This window comes from Lipotes vexillifer, unplaced genomic scaffold (assembly GCF_000442215.2).
Source record: "Lipotes vexillifer unplaced genomic scaffold, Lipotes_vexillifer_v1.1 scaffold1115, whole genome shotgun sequence".
NCBI lineage: Eukaryota > Metazoa > Chordata > Mammalia > Artiodactyla > Lipotidae > Lipotes > Lipotes vexillifer.
The window spans coordinates 1,817,782-1,841,589 of NW_006792080.1; the positions used below are offsets into that span (position 1 = coordinate 1,817,782).

Sequence of the window (23,808 nt, forward strand, 5' to 3'; positions counted from 1 at the left end):
CTAAATGTGAATAAGCGCTAGCCTTGTGCTCTGAAGCTTGGCATCATCCGTGTGGGCCGAGCCTAGCAGAAGGCGCTCGCGGGGGCAGCCCCTGGACCCGTGTCTCCACCAGGGAAGGCTGTGCTCTCCAGGCCCGTGCGGGGCCCTGTGGGAGTTGTTCCCAAGCCCTCACATGCGGGGCCCCGTGGGGAGTGGCAGGTGCACCTGAGACGGAGCATTTGGGGGGAGATGAGGCCTGTTGGGAGCAGTGTTGCCAGATGAGATGAGGCGGCTCCCTCGAAAGGTTGCCTGGAGCAGCAAGGTGGCTGTCTTGGGCTTTGTGTGCAGCTCAGGCCTCCCACCTTGGTGATGTTGTACTCCCGTGTCCCGCCTGTCTTGGCCCCAGGCCTGACGCTCCACCGTCCTGCTTTCTCATCTCAGTCCCCTAGCACTTTCCCCTGGGCTTCCTGGGACTGTCTCTGAAGCTTACGAGGAGTTGAAAACACTAAAGCGTCCTGACAGTTTGGACACACTGAGTGCTCCTTCTGAGGCATTGTGTGTGCAGCTCTTTAGTCTCGCTTTGGAAAATGTTCGCTGTTTCTGCCAGTTGGGTTCCCTCTTCTACACCACTCTTGTCTAGAAGAGTCCGTATTTGTCCTGCCCTGCGCATTGTTTGTCTTCTTGCCACCAGGCAGCAGCCTCTAGGAGGCAAGGCCCACCAGCATCGTCCTTCGCACTTTGGTCCAGGGAGTGCTGTTGTTCCCGTGTTCTCACAGCGGTGCAGACTGAAGTCATAAATCCAGCACAGTTAACAGTGAAACTTAAGATGTAACTAAGTACAACCATATCTTTTAAAAATAGATTTGATTGCAAGATTACCCCAGGCCTCTAGTATCGGAGGAGAGAATATGGTAAAATTCAACTGAGTTCATGTTCTTCATAGTCTTGGAAATCTCTGTAAACTATAACATGGAAGTAGGTGAATGTGAATCTCAGAATACCTGTTCCTTACCAGATCCTTGAGTCAGTTAAAGCAGTGGCTCTTGAACTTTGCAGAGTACAAACTGATTCAGCAAGGCAGGAATTTCCACACGCCTGTGCACTGCCCCCAGCCATGTACGACCCTTGTGTGGGCACCCTCTTCGGGCAGACTCCATTCTGGGTTGGTCAGAGATACTGGCAGTATCTCTGCTTTTAGTGGGGTTTTCCTACAGTGAAAGGTAACTATTACTCAGATTCTTTATCACATCTGTATTTTGATCCATGTCTGTCCTCCACTCAGTTAATGTATTTGCCACTTAAAAGACATTTTGAGCATTAACCAAGCAAACCATATGCTTGATTGAGTAAAGACCTTCTCTTCTTTATGTCAGGGTCACTTCAAACTTAGCATGTCTAAATCAAACATATTCCCTTCCAGAAAACACCTGGCTCTTTTTCAGGGTTCCCTGTCCGAGGATGCTTTTGGTTGCATTGCGTATGAACCTGGGCGCTTCGTGTCACGCCCCTCATGTCCTGCCTCTTCTGAGTCCAGTTCATCGCTTGGCCCTGGGAGCACCTCCTTTCCCCTCAGTCTCACCATGGCTCTGGTGCAGTCCCCTTACCTGGAGGTTACAGCAGCCTCTTCACGTCCGCTGTAGGCTCTTCTGCTGCTGAACACTTCCCCCTCCCGCCGCGGCAGGCAGGTTGATGGCTTCCCAGTATGAACACTACTGTGTAAGAATCGCAAAGGGTGGACTTCTCAGTGCTCTGGTTTCAGGGCCCCGCCGTGGCCTGCTAGGTCCCCTGTGGTCTGGCCGTCAACCCCCAGGTGTTCGTTTCTCCCTGCAACAAGGCGTTTGCATGCTGCATGCGCTGGGTTTCCTGCCAGGGAAGTTTTGGCGTGCTTTTCCACCTTCAGATCCAGATTCAGTCAGATCTTCCTAGAGGAATCCTTCCCTGACTCTCCCAGCGAAGGTATTTACCCTTAAAAATTAATTTAATATGTCTCGATCACAGTAGTCTTTTAAAGTAGTTGGGCACCTCCTTAATGTGCTATGTAATGAAAGAGTGGCTATCCCTACCCCTTGGGCCCTCAAAGTGTCCTTTTGAAGGCTTCTAGTAACATCTTCCTGCTGGGTTTCCCACGTGGAGGTGGTGGTTCTAAATGGAACATCAGACCAGCAGCCTATTTGCTAATATCATTACAGTAGTAAGTCTTACTTGGAGCATACAGATTACGCATTATCTGCAGACCACGTATTTCAAGCTGTATAACCCCAGTGTCTCAGAACAAACGGCACCCCTGCACGGATGGCAGCGGCTCTCGGTTAGAGGACCGCAGTCCAGGGCGGAGAGCCTTTCGAGGATGGCGGCAGAGGTGAAGATGGTCTTGCAGGTGACTGTTGTCGTGTCCTGCACTGCCCGCAGGCTTCCATGTGGTCAGAGAGCCATGCCCTGAAGGTTGACCTCTTCCACCCAGAGGGCCCTGTAGAGCCCCATCCTCCCCTGGCAGTGCGGGAGAGTGTAGCAGACACAGTGGAGGGAGGCGTGAGTCTGTTCTGGGCTCTGGGGAGGTCAGAGGGAGCTTCTCAGTGAAGGTGGCATTTGACTTTAAGAGAGTGAGGAACAGCTCACCACAGACAAAACCTGGCGCCCTGGGAGTTTATGACCAAGATTTAAGGGTTTAAGGTTATTCTGAAACAGTTGTGTTGAATGAAGGGAAATTGGGAACTGGACAGTGGAAGGGCACAGGTGTGCCAGGCCAGGCTGATGACTTAGGGGAGAGAACAGTGCAAACAAGGCCAAGGCCGGTCACGAGTCAAAAGGAGGCCTAACTGCCTCGATGCCTGTCGTACAGTCAGAGGTAGTGATTGTCGTGCCCAGTTGCTAAGTTCTGTGTTCCAGTCTAATCATGTCTCCATTCCTAGAACACCAGCACTGTCCTGAGCGCCCTGGAAATGACTGGATGATTCCACAGAAATGGCTTTTGGCCTCCTACGTTTTTCTCTCCTTCACTTACTTGTACCTGCTTTTGGTCCCTGTTCCACCTGATCGTGGGGTTTCAAAACATCTCCAGTTTCCATCTATCTTTATTGGTGGGACATTTTTGCTACTGTTTGAAGTTATGACTTCAGCTTTAGTTCTGTAGCCTTTAAAACGTTATTCAGTGATGCTTTCTTTTGCCTCTCCCCTGGGCTTAGAACTTGGAAGCCATTTTCATTTTTAACCCAAGCCAGTCTGTCACACCCCGTCCTTTTTCCTCTTTCTTGTAGTAGAATATTTCCTAGATTTGCTAACCCTTGGGTCGTTAAAGTGGCCACGCTTCAACTCCCCTCCCCAAGGACATGGTGGCCACCCTTAACAACACTAAGTTGTCTCAACCTTCCTGCTTCCCCAGGTGAGATGAGCGGTTAAAATGTTTATTAGCCTGGAGACAGTCAGTAGTGAGCTTGCAAGGGAAGCAGTTGGTGACGAGAGCTTACTACATACATCAAAATGGTCTGTTTTGAGCTCAGGCCTCTGGGTAACTAGTCCTCCTTCACGCATTTGTGACCTGTGTTCCCCAGGCCCGTCAGGCAGACCTGACCTCCCTTCTGCACCCAGCATGACTTCCTTCCTTCCACCTCCTGGCTGGGAGGTGCTGTTGAGAGACGGGGGTTTTTTTTGTTTTTATTTATTTATTTTTTTAAACATCTTTATTGGGGTATAATTGCTTTACAATGGTGTGTTAGTTTCTGCTTTATAACAAAGTGAATCAGTTGTACATATACATATGTTCCCATATCTCTTCCCTCTTGCATCTCCCTCCCTCCCACCCTCCCTATCCCACCCCTCCAGGTGGTCACAAAGCACCGAGCTGATATCCCTGAGCTGATATCCCTGTGCTATGCGGCTGCTTCCCACTAGCTATCTACCTTGCGTTTTGTAGTGTATATATGTCCATGCCTCTCTCTCCCTTTGTCGCAGCTTACCCTTCCCCCTCCCCGTATCCTCAAGTCCGTTCTCCAGTAGGTCTGTGTCTTTATTCCTGTCTTACCCCTAGGTTCTCATGAGAGACATTTTTTATTCACCTTACAAACATTTTATGGCTGTTTCCTGATGCTTCAGAACCCTTGCACAGTGCCTTTTAGCCACTGGAATGGAAGTTGTCTTGGTGGTGTTATTGGCTGAAAATTCTGATCTCATTCTGACTTTTCTCTTTCCTTCTTAAGCTCCTCTGGGATCGGAATCCAAATTCATATTTGTGTCACCTTTTTCTCTCTCAAACTAATATTAAAAGAAGTTACCTGTGGGACTTCCCTGGTGGCCCAGTGGTAAAGAATCTGCCTTACAATGCAGAGGATGCAGGTTCGATCCCTGGTCAGGGTAATAAGATCCCACATGCCCTGGGGCAGCTAAGCCTGCGCACCACAACTACTGAGCTCCTGTGCCTAACTAGAGCCCGCGTGCTGCAAACTACAGAGCCCACGCGCTCTGGAGCCCGTGCACCACAAGAGAAGAGAAAACCCGCGCGCCACGAGAGAGAAGAGATAACCCGCATGACACAACTAGAGAGAAGTCCGCACACCACAACGAAGAGCCCACGTGCCACAGCAAAAGATCCTGTGTGCCACCACTAAGACCCAATGCAGCCAAAAATAAATAAAATAAATAAATAATAAATCTTAAAAAAAAAAAAGTTACCTGTTCTTATCAAAACCCTAACATAATTTTTTGCTAGACATTTCTAACCTCAGACTTCTGCGGTGGCAAAAGTAACACTCCTGCTTGCCCCGCAACCAGAGGCTGATTATCACAGATGGCCAGAGATGATTACCAAGCCTTAATCTGGGATACATCTGCCAGAAAAGTTTGTCAGATGTTTTTGTTAATGAAAACAAATGTATAAAGTCTTGATTTCTCTTCCAGATATTCCTTGTGTATTAAAAGTGTGAATTGCATTTACAGTTTTTACTACAGGAAATGTCAGGTGTTAGAAAAGTAACGAGACCAGTGTTATGAACCTCCCTGCCTCCCACCAGTGACTCAGCCTCAGTTATCATCTCACCCCGTCTTTGGCTGTGCACGTGGTCTCACCCTGTAGGTTATTTGAAGCGTGAAGTGCCGTTATGATCTTGGTGATCAACCCAGTGTAGAGGCTGAGATGAAGGCCTTTGTAATCAGTCCTGGGCTCCAATCTTATGTCTGAATATTTTTAGAAATGCAGTGATCACTTATGAGTTTCTGTGCCCTCATCTGTTAACTGGGAATTCAACCCTATGGGCTTGTCCTGAGGATTAAGTAGATGACCTCACGGAGGCCTGGGGTGCAGTTCACTAGCTGGAATTTGCTTCTTGCTGTTTCATGAGCTGTGCCCTTCCACTCTTTAGGTCCTAGTCTGCTTCCTCAGTTTGGAAAGTTAAAAAAAAAAAAAAAAGTCTGCCTACAACAGACACTACTGTTCAGCTTGACGACCAACACGGTAATATTATGTGAGTCCAGAGGCCTTCCCCGTCTCTCCACGTACCCCTTCTTCAAAACTTTGCCATGGGCAGACATCGCTTGCCTCCCTCTCTCGAGCCTTGAAGTCCATCTGTTTGGAGAGCGAGAAGACTGCTGGGTTTCTCTAGCGGTCAGGAGCAGAGCCTAGACTCTTGGAAGGCAGTGGGATGCTGGGTAAAGTTTAGAATGGTACTTTTATTCTGCTCAGAAGCCTACAACTTGCAAAGTCTGTGTCCCAGTGTTGCTTCCTTCACGATGTTATATTTAGACTGTGTGTGCAGTAAATCACATTCTAGTAGGTAAAAGAGGCAGAGACCATCAAGACAACTGAGAAATGCATGGTGGAAATGTTTGAGTCTACTAATGTAAGGAGTACAAATAAAACCCACTGACCCTCATTTGTAGCTATCTATCTGATTAACAGTGATTTGTGCCAATGATAGCTGGGGGTGGTGAAATTGAAATACTGGTTCATTGCTGGCACAGGTGGAAATAAAGTTATTCTGGAAACTAATTTGTCAGCGTATTTCAAGGGCCTTTCAAATACTTATACTATTTAGCTGAGTAATAACTCATTTGTGAGTCTGATCAGATTGTATACATGGGTTCATCTCATTATAACTAAAAGCAACCACTTAACAAAGGAGTGGGATTATCCATATGCTGATGTATTATCAGCCTTAATAACGTGGGAAGATATTTAATGTAGAATAAAATGGGATGCAAAGTTATGAACAGTATGATCTCAGCCATTTGAAGGAAAACTGGAAAGACTAATATACCCTGATGCTAATAGTGATTGCTTCTAAGAGATGGAACTGTGTTTGGCCTTTGTATTTGCTTCACTCTTTTGTACTTTCCCGAATGTTGTACAATTCAGTACTTTAATGGGGGCAGAAAAGTCAACTGTCTGGTTAGGCTGTAGCTGTTAAGGTAGGCAGCTTGGAAACACAGACCAAGTAAAAATGTTAATGGACTATAGAAAATCAATTGGTTTAACTGTCCCAGCTTTGTTGAACCTTTAGCACTTGTTCAGATATTTCGTGCCATCGGTAGTTTTGTATCAGACACACATGTAAACCAGAACAGCAGTTTTTGACCTCACGTCACTGATTTTCCAAACGTTGTGTGTGCACCTCAGTCCCCAGAGGGAGCTTTTTTAAATGCCTAGTTCCTGGAGAACCAGGGGAAAGCTGGTATTGCTGAGTGGCAGGGCAGTCAGGTGTTGGGTCTGGGCTTGCACACCTGTTAACTCCAGCTCTGCCACTTGATTGCTGTGTGACCTTGGACGTGATGACACCTCGTTCAGTTTCATCCCCTGGGTTTTACACTGTTGTCTTGACGGCTTTGCAGACACTTTGCTCTCACCTCCTTGGCCCTGCATCTCCCTACAGAGCCTCACCTCCACTCGAGCATAGTCAGCGTGTTTCTGATCACCAGGCCAAGTCGTTCTACCTCCACGAACTCAGACTTTGCGGTGGCCCGCTGACCCCCAGCTTCCTCTCTTCCCCTAGCCCTTTATCCTCATTGCCCTCCGCGGACCCCACTCCGTCAGTCCCTTTCTGTCCTCACTGACCCTGCCTAGCCCAGAGCTGGGAATGGTATTTTCCTGACGTTTTTACCTGCTTGGGGCTTCCTTATTTTGTCTGCCTTTATGGCCAGCTGGCTGCTGTGCTTCAGCAATGAGGAAGGCGGCAGCTCCAGCTGATGGGGGGAAGTTCTGGTTTTTGATTCATTACACGGGAAACACTACGTGAGGGAAAGAATCGATTCAGCGTATGGAATAGTTAGTGTTCTCAAAAAATGCTTGTTCTTCCAAGGAAGAACGCACCCCAGAGCACACTGATCAAGTTTGGTTTGGTAGCAGAAGGAAGGAAGTGTGTTCGGAATATATCTTATTCTAGAAAGGCTTTTAGAGAGCTTCCTGGATTAATGGATGCTATCTAAAATGTTCATTTCCAGGCAACAGGGGGTTAGGGACCTCCTTCCGTTCTCTCTGCCTGCTTCCCTTTCTCCTGTAAAAGTGGAAAAGGGAAGTGGTCTGTGCGTTGAAGAATGGTTTTCCACTTAGAAATTTCTAACTTGGTAGGATTTTTAAAAGTAATTTCAGTCTTCAGAAATTCATGAAGATGGTGGTGGAAATGGGTAGCAGAAAGCAGAAGCTGCCAGTGAAGGTTCTAAAGCCACTGCTTCTTGTGGCAGAAGTTGTGTTCGAGGTTTCGTTTGGTTTTATTTTTTTCTTAGCTCTTTTCTAGAAACAAGTGCCCCATTCCTGGTCCTGGAGAACATTAAGTACAAAAACATAGCTCTTAGCTTCTGCCAGTTTGAAGCCGTCAGCGTCCTGGTGAAGCCAGCCGGGGGTTTCCTCCGGGCCGGCGCCCTGTTTGCAAAAGCCCGACTGTTCACAGGCACCGGGCGACGAGGAAAGTCTGCCTTTAGGTGCACCTCATGGTGAACAGGAATATTCTTGCAAGCAGAAAATTTACCTGAAAAATCAACAGGTGAACATTTTCCTCCAAAATGGAAATAGCTTTTTGAGTTTAAAAGAAATGCGCTCTTCACATGAATATAAAGAAAACGAAATCATTTGGAATCCCACCACCCAGGAAAAACCTGCTGATCTTGCATGTATTCCTCTCAGCTTCATACATAGCCATTCTTACATTTACATCTTTACTCCTGTGGGAGTCTGTTGTGGAAGGTGAGGTTTAAGGGTGTTAATTCTGGCTCCTCACCACTGGGTAAGTTGTTAATCCTTTTGCTGCTAAATTTTGTAACGCTGGACCTGCCGGAATTGTTCCTTTCTGGAGTCTCTTCTGTTTATTCCAACGCGTGGTGTTCATACTGTATTTTTGTAACATACTTTGCAAGACTGTTAGGCAAATCCCTGTCATTACTCTTTTTTTGAGAGGAATGGGAGGGACTCTTGTGCATTTATATTTATGAATAAAGTTATAATTACTTCATCAAATTCCAAAAAAACCCCTTGGAATTGTTTAAATAGGGAAGAATTCATATCTTTACATTAAGGCTTCCTATTGGAGGTATCTCTTCATTTATTCAGATTTTCTTTGTCTCAGTAAAATTGTCATTTTTCTCATTTAGATGCTATATGCTGTTAATCACTGCAACAGTGGTTGCAGTGTAACTTTGGAAAATCCTTCAGGAAAGTGAATTAGCAAAAGTTATGAAAATGTTTATACTTTTGACTCAGTTACCCCATTTCTAAACAGTACCCGTGGGTTAAGGTGGACAGAACCCTTTCCCGTGAGTGAGAGTTTGCCCTTTGTTTAACTTTCTAGCTGTTTCCCTGGGAACCCCACTAAAGGCAGCGCGGTTTGTGATAAAACGTTCTCCTGGTTGGTGATTGCATCTGACAGATGGGGAGTGGCTGTGAGTACCTGATGCGCCCCAGGCCCACTGGAGCACAGTGGCTCTCACGCTGGGCGTGTCCCTCGTGGGGAGCCCCCCAGGAATGAGGGCTCAGAGTCAGGGTGGTGAGTCCAGGCCGCCTCCCTGTGCCTGAGCTGTCTGCGGTGTGGGCTGTCGCGAGGACAGCCAGCGATCCGTGTTCCTCAGGGCCGGCGTGGCCTGCGATAGACACGTGAGTTTGAGCCTAAGAGACCTCCCCAGGGGCATTGCTGCGGCCCAGGAAAATGACCCCACAAATGGAAGTTCAGAGCTGTTTCTTATGGCGTTTCCCCCAGATTTTTGATATATTAAACAAAAGGTAGGAATGGCTATTAAAATGCTTAATTCACTCAAAGAAATATTAGACACTGAGACTCTCATGGAAGCAAGTACTGGAAAACAAGGCTAAATAGTAACGTGGGAGAGACAGAATACCGGGTTGTGTGCGGGGCTGGGTGAGCTCTGATGGGGACTTGGGACTTCCCGGCTGTGCCCTCCGCTGGGTTCTGGGGGTTCTGTGACTGGGTGTGCAGGTGACGAAAGACGCTCAGGCGTCGTGCTCTGCTGCCCAGGAGGGTCAAGGTGGCCGCACGGGCCCACCTGCCACCGCTGTGAGCAGAAACCTGAGAGGACACAAACGTGAGGTCTGTCGTGTGGGAACAGGATGGGTGAAGTGTGTTTCTTATTTCCTTCTAATATTATGAAATAATACTGGATGCACCTTGAGCCTTACTAAACCAGGTCATGGAAATCCCTTTTCCCATTCTCAAAATCAGTGACTTAAACATTCTTTAAGAATTTCTTTGCAAAGCTCACCTTCTTTTCATACCTTTCCTTAATTTGCCCTTTGGATTTGAAACTTGTCCCAACTGTCATAATCTGATCTCTAGCCCAAAATATGGTACCAGACCTTGGGGAGAGACTCTTAGGTTAAACTTTGGTCAAGGTAGTCCCTAGGGAGGAAGGTAGGGCTGTGGATCTCGTGGGTGATCATGGGTGATTGGGGGTGTGTACCTCTAACTGCAGAGAGAAAAAACCAACACCAACCCTAGATCTGATGGATGACTAAGGGAAACAGGCAGAACTCGGGCTTGTCTTATGCCACCCCCAGCTAGCACCGGTGGGCGCTTCATAGACAGAAGCTATGTCTGTGTCTCCGGAGCCTGCACAGACACGAGGCTTTGGCTCTGAGACAGCTTTGCCCCAGGCTAGGTCGTGGCGCCTGCTGACTGCCGCTGCTTTGACCCCCGTTCCCACACCATTTGTGAAGCCGTGGAAGACACCACTTTCAGGCGCATAGGGCTCGCCACCTAATCCTGCTCTGTGGGGCACTAGCTCGTTCTGATACTTTCCTTCAGTTTCCTTGTGATGCCAGCAGCTGAAAGAGAACAGTTGACAGCCAGGCATCTGGAAACCGAGGCGTGTCGTTGAATTACCTTGCCTGGGCCTGCGACTTACTGCTTCTCTCACTGCCTTCTCGACTCTGTCCTGTTTATTCATCTCGGTATTTGGCACACATTAAAATCATAGCACCAACATTTACTAACCACTTACTATACCCTAGTCAGTGTCCTGAGCATTCTTCTCATCCAGGCCTCACATCACCCATGGGACATAAGAACTATTTTCCCTATGCCAACAGGTTAAATGACTTGCCCCGGGTCACACAGCTGGAAAGTGGCAACGCCAGAGGAGCATGGGATCGGGATTTGCATGCTTAAGTCACCCCCACCGTAGGTAGGCAGTGCGGTCATCCTCACCTTCAGGAAGCCAGGTGGATAAAGGCGAAACTAAAGGTAGCTTTTTTCAGACCCAGTCTTGACTGTCTTGTCTTCCCAAACTATGGGAAAATAACAGGCTTTATTTAACCCACATCCTTACCTCCTTCCCCTAATTATAAACCCTTAATTTCCCCCAGCTCCACTGAAGGTAGGAGTCGGATATGGCCCCGTGACTGTTAGTGATAGTCTCCTGCCCTGGCTATTTCAGTGTCTGCCGAGGATAATGGCCAAGGCTAGAGGTTCTCCGAAGGCATAGGTGTCATTTCTGAGGCTCACATGCAATCATAAATTCCTGATTCTAGAGGCGGTTGCAGCTCTCTCCTGGGGATCGGCTGCCTGAGGAGTGCTCCTCTGGAAGTTTTTAATTAAGTCACTGACATTGGGGTCCAGAATTTAGGACTCCTGCTTTCTTGAAAGTTGTTCATCTTCTGAAAGTTACTGGGTCAGGCCCTGAGGACTGAGGGGCAATTAAGACAGAAGGCCGGTCTTGATAAGTAAATTGACCACGCGGTCACGTGGTGGCAGAGAGTTGAGCACAGATCCTATTGTCTGGTCGAGGCTGTGGAAGGCTACCTGAAAGGCTTTCTGGGGAAAGGTGGTCTCAGGAGCTGTGAAGTCAAATGTTAATTTGTGCACTCACCCAATACTTGATGCTTCTGTGCTTGGCACTGGAGAGTAAAACCGCGGGGAATAAAACTGTTTTCACAGAAATTATTAGGAAAGGGAGAAGAGAAATGAATGTAATACATTAAAACATCAAGTACAGTTTATCCTTGAACAGTACGAATGACGCGACCCTGCTGGTTGATACTGTGGATGCAGGACCGCGGATGTGGCGCCGCGGATGCGGAGGGCCGACTGTTAAGTTATAAGCGATTTCCAACTGAGTGGAGGGTCAGTGCCCCTAACCCTTGAGATGTTCAAGAGTCAACTGTAGTGGTAAGTACTCTGAAGAAAAAATAAGGCAGAGTGAAGGATAGACGGCAAACGGGGAGAGGGTGTGTGCTGCTTTACTTCAGATAAAGTGGTCGCCTCCGAGGAGTGACCTTTGAGCAGACCTGCCTGAAGCAGGACCCAGCTGCTGAGTAAACGGAGCATTTTGATCCAGCATCCAAGTGGGAGAATCATTCCTTCAGACTCCTCCCAGGGGCGGGATGGTCCTGACACGCTGTGTGGCCGAGCTCTTGGGTCCAGAGTTCCAGTACTGATACTGTGTTCCGTCGAAGGCCCTGGACGGCGGGGAGCCGCCGGCAGAAGGGCTCAGGCGCAGTGCTCTTGGGGCTGCCGAGACGTTGTGTGCCCAGGGAGGTGGTCCCGCTGGGTGTTCCCGCCCTGCTTACGTGCATTCTCCTCTCTTCTAGCTTGAAGGATGACCTCGAGGAAGAAAGTGCTACTGAAGGTTATCATCCTGGGAGATTCTGGGTAAGTGTCCCTCCTAAACTTGAGCCAGCACACTGGCCTGGATTTAAATTTCACCTGCTTGGAGCTCACGCCCTCTGTGCTGACATCTGCTGCCTCCATCTCTAACAGCCGTGGCATTAGGGCCCTACGTTTCCGTGCTCTTAGGAGCACAGCAAAAATCGGAATGACCCCTGGTCAGGTAGTCCTTTGTTCCCCAATTTGGGGCATGATTTAGGGAAAAGGGTGGCTGTTTGAACTCAATTAATGATAGTTTCATGGGGGACTTCCCTGGTGGCACAGTGGTTAAGAGCCCGCCTGCCAGTGTAGGGGACACGGGTTTGAGCCCTCCCCGTGGCTCCGGGAAGATCCCACATGCCGCGGAGCAGCTAAGCCCACGAGCCACAACTGCTGAAGCCTGCGTGCCTAGAGCCCATGCTCTGCAACAAGAGAAGCCACTGCAATGAGAAGCCTGTGCACCGTGAGGAACAGTAGCCCCCGCTCGCCACAACTAGAGAAAGCCTGCGCGCAGCAGTGAAGGCCCAACATGGCCGTAAATAAACAAGCGCACAAACAAACAAATTTATTTTTAAAAAAAGAAAAAAAAGAATCCGCTTGCCAATGTACGGGACACGGGTTTGATCCCTGGTCTGGGAGGATCCCACATGCCGTGGAGCAACTAAGCCCGTGTGTCACAACTACTGAGCCTGCGCTCTAGAGCCCGCGAGCCACAACTACTGAAGCCCATGTGCCTAGAGCCCGTGCTCCACAACAAGAGAAGCCACTGTGATGAGAAGCCCGTGCACCGCCACGAAGAGTAGCCTCTGCTCGCCGCAACTAGAGAAAGCCTGCGCGCAGTAAAGAAGACCCAACGCAGCCAAAAACAAAGAAAGAAAATATATTAAAAATAAAAAATCATGGAATCCCTTTCCCAAGCTGGTTAGACTAGGGGGCGCTGTTTTATGTAGGCTTGTTGCCGTTGGCGCTGTGTCCACGAGATGGAGGTTTGGGGTGCACTGTGCAGCACGTGCAGAGCCCCGAGACACTGCGGGCTTGGTTCTGGACCGCCGCGACGAAGCGCGTATCGACGTGAGGGGAGGCACGTGAACTTTTTGGTGTCCCAGGGCGTATGAAAGTTAGTTTGCACTATACTGTAGTCTCTTAGGTGTACAATAGCCTTACGTCTAAACACAGTGTACAAACCTCAATTTAAATGCTTTTATGACTAGAGAGTGCTAACCATCATCTCAGCCTCCAGGCAGTCGTAATATTTTTGCAGTAGTAACATCAGAGTCACTGATGACATGATGACAAACGTACGAACGAAGAAGTGTGAAGTGTTGCGAGAACTAAGAAAATGTGACACAGACATGAAGCGAGCAAATGCCTTTGGAAAATGGCACCGACAGACTCGCTCGGCACAGGGCTGCCACAGACCTTCAGTCTGTGAGAAGCGCGGTTTGCACAGAGCGCATTACAGTGAGGTGTGCCTGCATCCTCCTCCTGCTGTGCCCGAGTCAGTAGAGCCTGGGACTGGAGAACCGGGTTCGGGTCCTAGATCTGCCGCTAACCGGCTAACTAGCTAGTTCTTTCATCACTGTTAAGATTCAGGCGGTTACGGGGTGGCGGGGGGGAGCTTTTCAGACTTGGCATCTGAAGTGACCCATGAAGACTTAGACCAGAGGCTACATATTTTTTAAAACAATATGATAATAAATGCAGGTGCACGTCCTTATTCCAAAGTTCTTTTTAAAAGGCAGTGATTTTTCTACCGTGGCTGGCTTTTTTAATCACCCGAGGAGCCTTTTAACAATTAGCATTTGCCCAGACCAGTGGGTAGGACCTGGTTGGCAGTGCTTAAATACACGCGCACTTATCTCTCCCCGCTCCTCCCTCCCTGTCCCCCCTTCCACTCACATACATTCTCCTGGTGCCTCTGGTATGCTGTCAGGATTGAAAGTACTGCTTTTAGCCTGTGTTACCCCAAACTTGCCTGATTACAGATTTCCTGTCTTTTCTCCCTGGAAATTCTGGTGCACGGTGACCAGGTGGAGAACACTGCCTTGGGCTGTTTGTATTTCCAGGTCCCCTCTGCATGTGAAATGAATGTGTTCCTTTGTGAAAAGGCAGGTATTACTGGCTGTGAGGAAGGCTTGCGTTGTCTTTGGCCTGTCCTAACTACCTCATCACCAAAAACAAATCACTCGTTGTCTCTTGCTGACTTTTCTTACTGGAGAATACCTGTGGAGGGGCGTACTTTGAGGTAGATTCTGGTTTGGTGGAATATTGGTGCTTTTTTCTGCTTCAGATTTTAAACTTTGAAGCAGCAGATTGGTTAACTGGTGTAAGTGTCTGCTCGGAGCCAGTGGCTTCCTCTGGCTATTATTTGCTTGGACTGAATAGCAACCGCTAAATGGAGACACACCCAAGGCGGCCGAGATATTTTTGGACTAGTGGAGCGATCTTATTGCTGGGGCTTCTTTTAGAAGGAGAGTATTTGTTGGCATGCTTCTGGAAGGAGAGGAATAATACTAGGCTCCACCAGCTGTACCAGAACCTGGAAGCAGCTTTTCCAGATCTGGCCTGCATCTGTACCCTGTGTTTTTGTCCCAGCAGAAAGCATGTCATCAGGCGAGTGAACTGGGAAGTTTTCCTCCTCTGATGGGGGTGGGCAGGGCCTTGTTCTCCTGAGGGACGGGCAGGTTCCTTCCGAGCTGCAGGTGTCAGTCAGTTTTCAGTGCCTTCCTAGTTGACTTACACTTGTGGTTTTTCTCCAATTTCAGAGTCGGTAAGACATCACTCATGAACCAGTATGTGAACAAGAAATTCAGTAATCAGTACAAAGCCACAATAGGAGCAGACTTTCTGACAAAGGAGGTGATGGTGGATGACAGACTAGTTACAATGCAGGTAAGCGCATGTCTCACCTTTGCCAGCCAAGCCTTGGTCATTTCCGTCTTTACCCGTTTTTCATGCCCAGGCATTTTCCCCTCCCTGTTCTTTAGATCTATTATATTCACGGATAATTGGCTTATAGGTAGGATTGCCAGATAAAATGCAAGACATCAAGTATGTCCCAAATACTGTGTGAGACATACTAAAAATTTTTCATTTTTTTCCAGAGTTCAAATTTAACTGGGCTTCCTGGTTTTCATTGTTTTTTTTTGCTGTAAATTTGGCAACCTACAGGTTCCTGTCTTATGTCTCCAAAGTGTGCAACTTGTCTCTTTCCTGATACCCTCGCCTAGTTCTTTAGGTCAAAAAAATCTTTGGGTCTCTCCTAGGTTCTTGCAGCAGCTGTTAAATTAGTTTTCCTGCTTTTCTGGCTTCCTATAATCTGTCTTATCTGTAGCCCTTAAAGTTGTGTTTCTATTAAGCCAGTCTGGTTTTTCATGTATCAGCTTAATCTGATTTCAAGGGCTTCCCTTTCAACAGTTAGGATAAAAACAGATTCCTTCACATGGCTCTTTAAAAAGCCTTCACATTCTGGCTACAAACTATTCTTCACTCTTTCATCTCCTGCCAGTCCTTCCGAATCATGTGCTGCTCTTACAAAGCTGTAGTTGCACGTGTCTCTGCTCGCTAGGCCCTTTGGTCACAGCTGTACCCATCCTGAAGTCGCCAACTTTCAGCCCAGATGTTGTCTTTGGAAGCTCCTACCTCCACACCAGTTGTTCCTTACTTTCTCTGCTAAATGATGTCCTGGGGAGACTAAGACATGGGGGTCCTAGCGAGCACCGGGCTCGCTGAAATGTTTGGATGGTACAGGTTGCCCATAGTTTTTACATGTGTTGACCTCAAGCTGTCACATGCTCCCAGGGGAACTCAAACCTCCAGGATGGGGCTAATGTGGCCCCCCCATACCGCAGGCATACACACAGAGGTGTTCGGTGTACAGCTGGAGGTGGGCAAAATAGGTCAAGGGGATTAAGAGGTACAAACATCCAGTCATACAATAAATAAGTCCTGGGGAGGTAATGTATAGTTGGCAATATTGTAATAACTCTGTGTGATGACAGATGGTAGCTAGACATCGTGGTGGTCCTTTTGTAACTTACAAAAATATAAAATCACAGTGTCCGTACACCTGAAACTAATATAATATTGTACGTCAGTTATACTTTAATAGTAAGTGTGTGTGTGTGTGTGTGTGTGTAAAACTAAAGTTTGAATAAGCCAAGCTTGAGAGAAAAGGAAATTACCAGATAACAGGAAAGAAGAGAGAACTGAAAGATCATCATAAGCTCAGGGGCTCCTGCCATGGTGATTTGTGAATTTATAACGGGGACTTGAGTTCTGTCTGTCATGAAGGACAAGAGGCGTGAACTGCACAAGGTGCGGGCCCAGAACTCAGAACCCCCTGAACACATAGACACGCACTCGTCTAGGACCTTGGGAAGATGTGAAACAGGACCCAAAACCTCAGCCCACGGAAGTGGCAAAGCTGGCATGTGGGGTGCAGGCTGGGGTTTTGCTGCTTGCTTCCTGGTTGGAGACTCCCAGCCCCACTGTGCCCATGTGTGGATTCTCAGTTTCTGCTCTGCCAGGCACAGAGAGTTTAGTCTGGAGGGTCTGACATAACCCTCTGTCACTCCTGGCAAATACAAAGATAAGACCACCCTATAGGGACAGAGGATGAGCTCAAGGGGAAATAATGGCCTGCAGAAAATGCTCACAATGACTAGAGTTCTTGGAATGGAAACCATAAATGAAAAGGGGCACTATAAAAAACGAGGCTATGGGAAGCTTAGTGGAACTTCAAGAAGTGAAAAAGTAGTCACTGAAATAAACTGAACAGTTAAACCTCAGATTAAACATAGCTGAAGAAAACAGTAAACTTCAAGGTTAAGCTGAGCAAATTACCTCCAGAGTAAACTCAGAACTGGAGCGCCAAAGGTCAGCATCCTAGAAGCAACTGGGGAGAGAGGACAGGCTACAGATAAAGGAGCAGCCGTTAGATAGGTGCTCGGCTGCAACAGAAAGCAGAGGGGAAATGGGATGTCTTCAGGGTGCCGGGGCCAAACGCCACCTGAAGACTTCCCGTGTCCCGTAGCAGGGGAAGCAGATGGAGAGCCACGCTGTGGTTCTGACAGCCAGGTGGGCTGATGAGAAGCGAGACCCTGTCCCTCCTGGCTCAGGGGCCATTCTGATAGAGCCCCACAGGTACCATGAGCTCGGACCTTGGAGTTTCCCGGAGTCGACCCCATCTGGAGAAACCCAGGGCACCAAAGCAGAGTCTGGAAAGGGTGGGAGAAAAGAACATGGTCCTCAGGTTGAAACAAAAGTCTGGCCCTTGTGCTCCTGCAGCCAGTGTAAAAGGCTAGAATTAAATGAAAACCATCGTCTCCGGACAAAGGCGTCTCGAGGAATCCTCCCCTGTTTTTCACGGGCCTTCAGCACTTGCAAAAGTAGATAATTCAGATTAAGATGGCAAGGCAAGAACCAGTGGAAACCCCCTGGCTGTTCAGAGTGGTCTTTGTATTTAAAGAAACCAGGCAACCTTGTGTATCTGCGGAGAAGAAACTAAGCCGGTGGCGTAGGTCAGTAGAACTTCTAAAAATGAAATGCAATAAGCACAGTTTGGAAATACAGAGAGTGTTTTTAGCAACAGATAGGATACATCACAAGAGGGCTGAAAGGAAGAAAAATGGTGGGAAACGGGGAAGAGAGGTAGAAACAGGATGCAGTGAGTAGGTCGCACTTAATTTTAATTAGTCTCAGACGAGCGAATAGGTGAAAGGTGTTTGCTGAGGATTTTTCAGAACTGATGTGGCACCAAATCCACAGATGCAGGAGAAATAAAGAAGTCTAGAAGAATCATATGGAAAAAAAATTCTTTTTTTTTAAGACAAACTTGAAGGCAGCCAGAGGAAACAGAATGACCTGGAGGAGCAGCAGTGAGGCTGCCAGTGGGACTGGCAGGCTGTGGAGTGTGAGCCGGGGCTGTCAGCAGGGTGTTCTGAGCCCTGGAAATGCCCGCCTCCAAGAAGGAAAGCGAGATGCACTTCAAGCGCAAGTGGAAAGGTCTGAGATAAGCTAAGCTGAGATAAACTTAACTGTATGCATGCATCTGTTTTTAGAATTATGACCCTAACAGTAAGAGTATGTAGCTTCAAACCAGTACAAGGAAACCGGGATTGGAACTGTGTAATTTAACGTGTGGGGAAAGATGAGTGGCCGTGTGCATTTTAAAATTTCTTACATTGTTCAGGAGGAAGCTAGAAATCAATCGGTATTAAACATTAGCTGGAGTCAAGTGTGCACGAAAAACCTAAAGGCAACTTATGAAGCCATAGTAATTTAAACAGTATGATATTGTCACAGAGATCCACAGATCAAGGGGACGGAGGGAACAGAAACAGGGCACGCCTAGCTGGACACTGGGTAGGTAGAGGTGGCTTTGCAGAATGGGGAAAGGACAAGTCAGAGGACAAGCCGTCCTGTAAACAGGACTGGGCCGGTGGCTTTCCATTTGGTGAGGAGTAGCCAGAGTGTTCAAGACCTGAACGGAAAAAGCACAAAATGAAAATACAGGTTCTTTGGGGTTTTCTTAACTTCAGGCATTTAAAATAGGGAAAGCACAAATCATAAAAGGTTAAAGATTGATAGTAGACCACAGTAAAACATCTGAATAACAAGATTCTAAGTAACAAACTACAGACTGGGAGAAACTGTTAATAATGCCTAATAGTATCCATTCGGCAGAATGACCTAGTGGGTAACAGGCAACTCTCAGAGGAAACCATGTCCTGTGGCCTGACGTCAGGGAATTGCAAATTTAAAAGGCTGACAAAGTCGAGTTTTGGCTAGAAGTAGAATATTCTCAAACTGATGGTGGGAACTTATCCGTGCAGCCTTTCACATGGAGGCTTCCGTCGGCTCTCCAGTGTCACACACACACATCCCTGACAAGCAGCCAGTCTGCACCTGGGTTCAGAGCCCAGGAAACTGGGGGCCCGACGACAAGTGAGGAAGAATGCTCACTGCAGCCTCTGTGCAGTCACGAAAAGCTACGGATAATGTGGAGGACCAGGGAGTCAATGGTGGTGTTTTAAGGCGCCGGATACGGTACAGCTGTTGACATCTGGAGGAAAGAACAGCCAAAAGATGCAGAGGATCTTGTACATAATATATGTAATCATGTTACGTACACTGTCTCTGTGATACAGGTCTCAGGAGCCACTTACTTCTTGTTGCGGGGAAGGGAATGGAAGGAAGGCTGTGAGGAAGGGCTGACTCTCTTCCTGAAGAACTGATGTAAAAACAGCAGTGTTAATAGTTGTCACCTTGCAGTTCTGGGTAGATAGATATATTGGGTGTATTTTGAAGGTAGAAAATAAAGTATTTCAGTTAAAATATTACAAATTTTGAAAGATCATAGCCACAAGACTGTACTTTTGTAAGTGTTAAATTAATTTTGGAAACTTGCTAAGAATAACTCCCAGTTTTTCAACTTTTCTTTTTAATTCCTTACTTTGCCTTCTCAGTATCTGAGTTCCAAGTACCCATTTGGTTCCACCAAGAGTCATAAAGTTCCTATGTGATTCTGCTCTTGGGATCCTGTCCTAAAGAAGCAATCTGAAACACAGGAAAGACTCTCTGTGTTAAAGCTCATTACTGAGTTACTTATAATTATGGAAAATTGGCAGCAGTATTTTTTTTTAAGCAATATTTTTTAAAAACGAGTGAAGTGGTTTGCTGAGTCTGCTGGACAGAGTAAGGATGTGCACTCTCGCCGGGGAGAGTGCTGTGTGTTTCGTGGGGCGGACAGGAGTGGCCTGTGCACGGAGATTCCAGCTGCGTGAGTGACCCTGCGACGCGGGCACCTAGAGAAACGTGTGCTCGTGAAGACCTCTGGGTGGGAGGACACCGAGAGTTTCGGGGCATTTTTTGGCTTTTGCTTTACTTATCCAGATATTTACATAGTGACAATGTTATTTCTCTAATGGGAATTTTGTTGTTGTTGTCCAAGCCTATATTGTTGATATTTTTTTTCCTGTGTTGTCAGTTTTTACCTGCGGTGACAGTTCTTGATTCTCCCTCCACCTTGGTCTTTATGGGAAAAGGCTCTTTTCTCCACTCAGGGACACGCATTCAGGGTAGGACTTCGGACAGCAGGAGAGCACAGAGGTGACCCTCACAGGGTCCGGCTGCCGCCGCGCTGTCCACAGAGACTGTTTGTCCGCACGTGTGCGCTGCTGCTCACGTGGGGCAGGGCGGTGCTCTTCCCTGCCCACTCAGAGCAGCCACAGTCTTCGGCTTTGTTTCTTTCATTGCCCTTCAGCCTTATCATCACTTCTTCTGGCTGCCAGTGGCTGCTTCCTTCCGCGTAGTGTGAGCACTGCTAGGCCCCGCGTGGACATTACCACAGCCTCCTGACTCCACGCCTGCAGGCACGCTGAACCCCCGTGGCCACTAGGACGTGTCCTTTTCAGGAAGGTTCTTCCCAGAGTGCTTGGAGCACGCGTGGGCTCGAGGTTCCCGGGGCGGGGGCCGGCAGGGGTAGGCTGCCGTGGTCGGGCCCCTTGCGGCCTGAGTTGTGACCCGGAGTCTGGTCGCCTGGGGCGTCGTGTGCTGGTTGCGGAGGGCCCCATACGTCGGAAGAGAGGGCTGCGTGGGCCCCGCAGAGCTGCCTTCCTTGGAGGGTAACCTCTGGGCTGGGGTGGGTACTCTGTGCCCCGCACTGACGGGCGACCACAACAGCCCCCTTCCGCACGCACTGTCCTTGGCCTGTCTTTAGCCTGTGTAGTTGCACTGCTTTATGGGGAACTTCTTTAAGGGGTCCTAATGCTGCCGTTTGCAGCTTTAGATATTTCTAGACAATATTTAAGTCCTGGCCCTGCTCCTGGCTGCCATGATGTTGTTTGAGCCCGTCCCCAAGGGAAAACCAACCTTCAGCATTTGCATGTTACGTTTCAGGGCTCCTTTTGGAGAACATTCTGGGAGGTTTTGTGGGGTTTAGAACACCATGAGCTTGGTAGTATTCAAGAAATGCAAATCCCATGATACTGCCCTGTTCTGCCGGATCATCCTTCTGTGTATTCACTCACTCTGCGCAAGCATCCTGTGCGCATTCTGCGCAGTGAGGCTCTTCCTCCCTGAACTGGAAGCTGTCTGTGGCCGCGGTGGAGTTGGCGTGTCCCCAAGTGCTGTGGGCTGCCTGGGAGGAGCTTCGGGGAGGAGCTCAGCCCTGCTTCTGCAGAAGCTGCTTCTGGAGATGAAACTGTCGTGGCTCAGTCCACACTCCATGTTGGTCTAAGTCGCAGGCCTTCGGTTCATTGGCTGGTGCTTTGGACATAAGTTTGAAATTTATTTGGATTATGAGGATGGTCAGGATTCTCATGTTGCTCTGAAGCTAAGTGGTTTCCTGCAGACAGACAGTGGAGCCAAGAGGTGAAGACTCCTGTCAGCTGGAAGTAACTGCGAACCGCTTTGGACCCCAGCACCGTGGCTCGCTGCGGGTCTGCGGCCATTCTGGAGAACACTAGTCCTCTCCAGGCAAACCGAGGGCCCTGTTGGGATCTGGGGCGTTGAGGAAATGCATCCTCGCTCTTGGACCTGGTGTGGCAGTGAATGGTGGGAAGTTCTTTGAGCTGAGCGCCTGGTGGTCCATTGATCAGAAGCGACTTCGATCTGTCTTCCTTGGTGTATCCTTGCACCGCTTGTCCCTTTATTCCTCTCCCCCGTCTCCTTCCCGCCCCTCCCCCTTTTCTGGTACTTTTGTTTCCTTTGTCTCTTAATTCAGGTATAATGTAACTAAAACATATTGGGTTTTTTTTAGGTCAACTTTATATATACAGTAAAATGCATACATTTAAATGTACAGCTTGGGAGTTACCTGGTGGTGCCGTGGTTAGAACTCGGTGCTTTCACACTGCCGTGGCCTGGGTTCAGTCCCTGGTTGAGGAACTGAGATCCCGCAAGCTGCACGGCACGGCCAAAAGTAAAAATAAATGTACGATTCGATGAATAATCACCTCCCTAGATTTCCATCACCCCCAGAAAGTTCCCAGGGTACAGAAATCTTATGTTTACATGCAGATTTTACATAAATATCTACCCACGTGGCCACCACCTCGATCAAGATTAACGTTTCTCTAGCATCTGCCAGACGCATGGGACACGTCCACTCACACTGCTGTCGGTGTGCTCTGGACACTCGGGTGCTGAATTCTGTTCCTGATGAGTCCTGAAGTGATTGTCTCTGGGGGGGCCCCTGGCGTCCTCCACACACCCCACTCCTGGCACTCCGCCCCAAGGAACGACTCCGCCCCAAGGAACGACCGTTCTGTCTCTCGCAGATCTGGGACACGGCCGGACAGGAGAGGTTCCAGTCTCTGGGTGTGGCCTTCTACAGAGGCGCAGACTGCTGCGTCCTGGTGTTTGACGTGACTGCCCCCAACACGTTCAAAACCCTCGACAGCTGGAGAGACGAGTTCCTCATCCAGGCCAGTCCCCGGGATCCTGAGAACTTCCCCTTCGTTGTGCTGGGAAACAAGATTGACCTCGAAAACAGACAAGTAAGTGCCAGCGTTGCCAGGGGTCAACACTATGGGGCTTGAGAACCTGCGAACCTGCGAACCTGCTCTCGCTTGGGTTAGGGCTACTGAGTCACAGGAAGGGCCTTCTTGTAAAGGGGCAGCGAAGTTTTGGATGACAGGTGCTGTTTTTAGATTTGACTGGTAAAAAACTATATGCCGCAGGGATCTACACCCCATGTCTCTGGCTGCGTGTGCCCCGTGCGGGGGTGGGTGTGGGAGACACTAACTAGCCACCGGCCCGGCCCTTGGAATGGGGCCTGGCTCCCTAACCTGCGAAGACCTACCAGCCTGGCTCCCCCATGGACAGACGGGCAGCAAAAGTCTGCAGAGGTTGGTATTCCCTTGGGAATTACGGCAACAAAGTAGGAAGCCCACCGAGTGGGGCTGCCTGCACCGGCCAGCTCTCTTGGTCCCAGTGACGGGATTTGCCTTGAGGTCGTGTGATATTTTGGTCTTTGGGACGCAAAGGCAGACTTGCACTTAGTCTGGCTCATGCACTCTTAGATCGGGGATGCTTCCTGAGTCCGACGCTGTGTTCATCTGACGAGGACACTCAGATGCCAGATGACGGTGCGTCTGGGGCTGCGGTGCCCAGGAGGAGCTTTCTAGCATTTTTCCTCTCCTGTGACAGCCCCCTGCTTCTGGGGTACTGTGTGAATTTGGAGGGTTCTGTGCTGAGCCCAGGCCGACTCTGGAGGTGCACTACCACCTGCCCAGCTGCCTTTGGGGACTAGGGCCCAGGAGGCCAGTTCACATCCCCATGCTGCCCCTGCAGCTGTGACTTTGGGTCATTATTACCTTTGCCTCTGAGCCTCGTTCCCTTTCTGTGCTGGGAACGAGGGGATTCGAGTGTGACCTTGTCAAGTGCTCTCTCAGCGCCTCAGGGGCCTCCCTTGATCCTCGTGTGTACAGGAGATGCTTTGGGCTTTGAGGTTCCTTTCAAATAGCATTTCTCTGGGGAATGTAGGCTCTTAATTGTAGCTAGGTGTATTTCTGACCACTCATCTCTTTTTCTCCCTCTCCTAAGTGACCTGGTCCTTCGCATGCCTGAAAATGGGCTAAGGGTGGGGAGAGGTCAGGACATGTGAGGCAGGGTGAGGGCCTCGGGGCTCTGGTGCCTAGGTGTGTGGCCAGGTGAGGTGCCATGAGCAGTCACAGAAGGGGCTGCCAGGCGTGTCCTGTGCTGAGGGCTGCCTCTGAGGTCCCAGGAGGGACGCTTACTTCTTCCTGGGCTG

General features: G+C 48.8%; 1 protein-coding gene across 1 annotated transcript in view; it reads left to right on the forward strand.

The window, feature by feature from the left end:
• Positions 1-23,808, forward strand: part of RAB7A (RAB7A, member RAS oncogene family) — a 64,860-nt gene that overhangs the window by 37,280 nt on the left and 3,772 nt on the right. The window contains exons 2-4 of the mRNA XM_007465277.1: positions 11,996-12,056; positions 14,816-14,942; positions 22,334-22,552. Of these exons, the coding sequence (XP_007465339.1) occupies positions 12,004-12,056; positions 14,816-14,942; positions 22,334-22,552 (399 nt within the window). The 5' untranslated portion in view covers positions 11,996-12,003. The remainder of the gene's footprint in view (positions 1-11,995; positions 12,057-14,815; positions 14,943-22,333; positions 22,553-23,808) is intronic.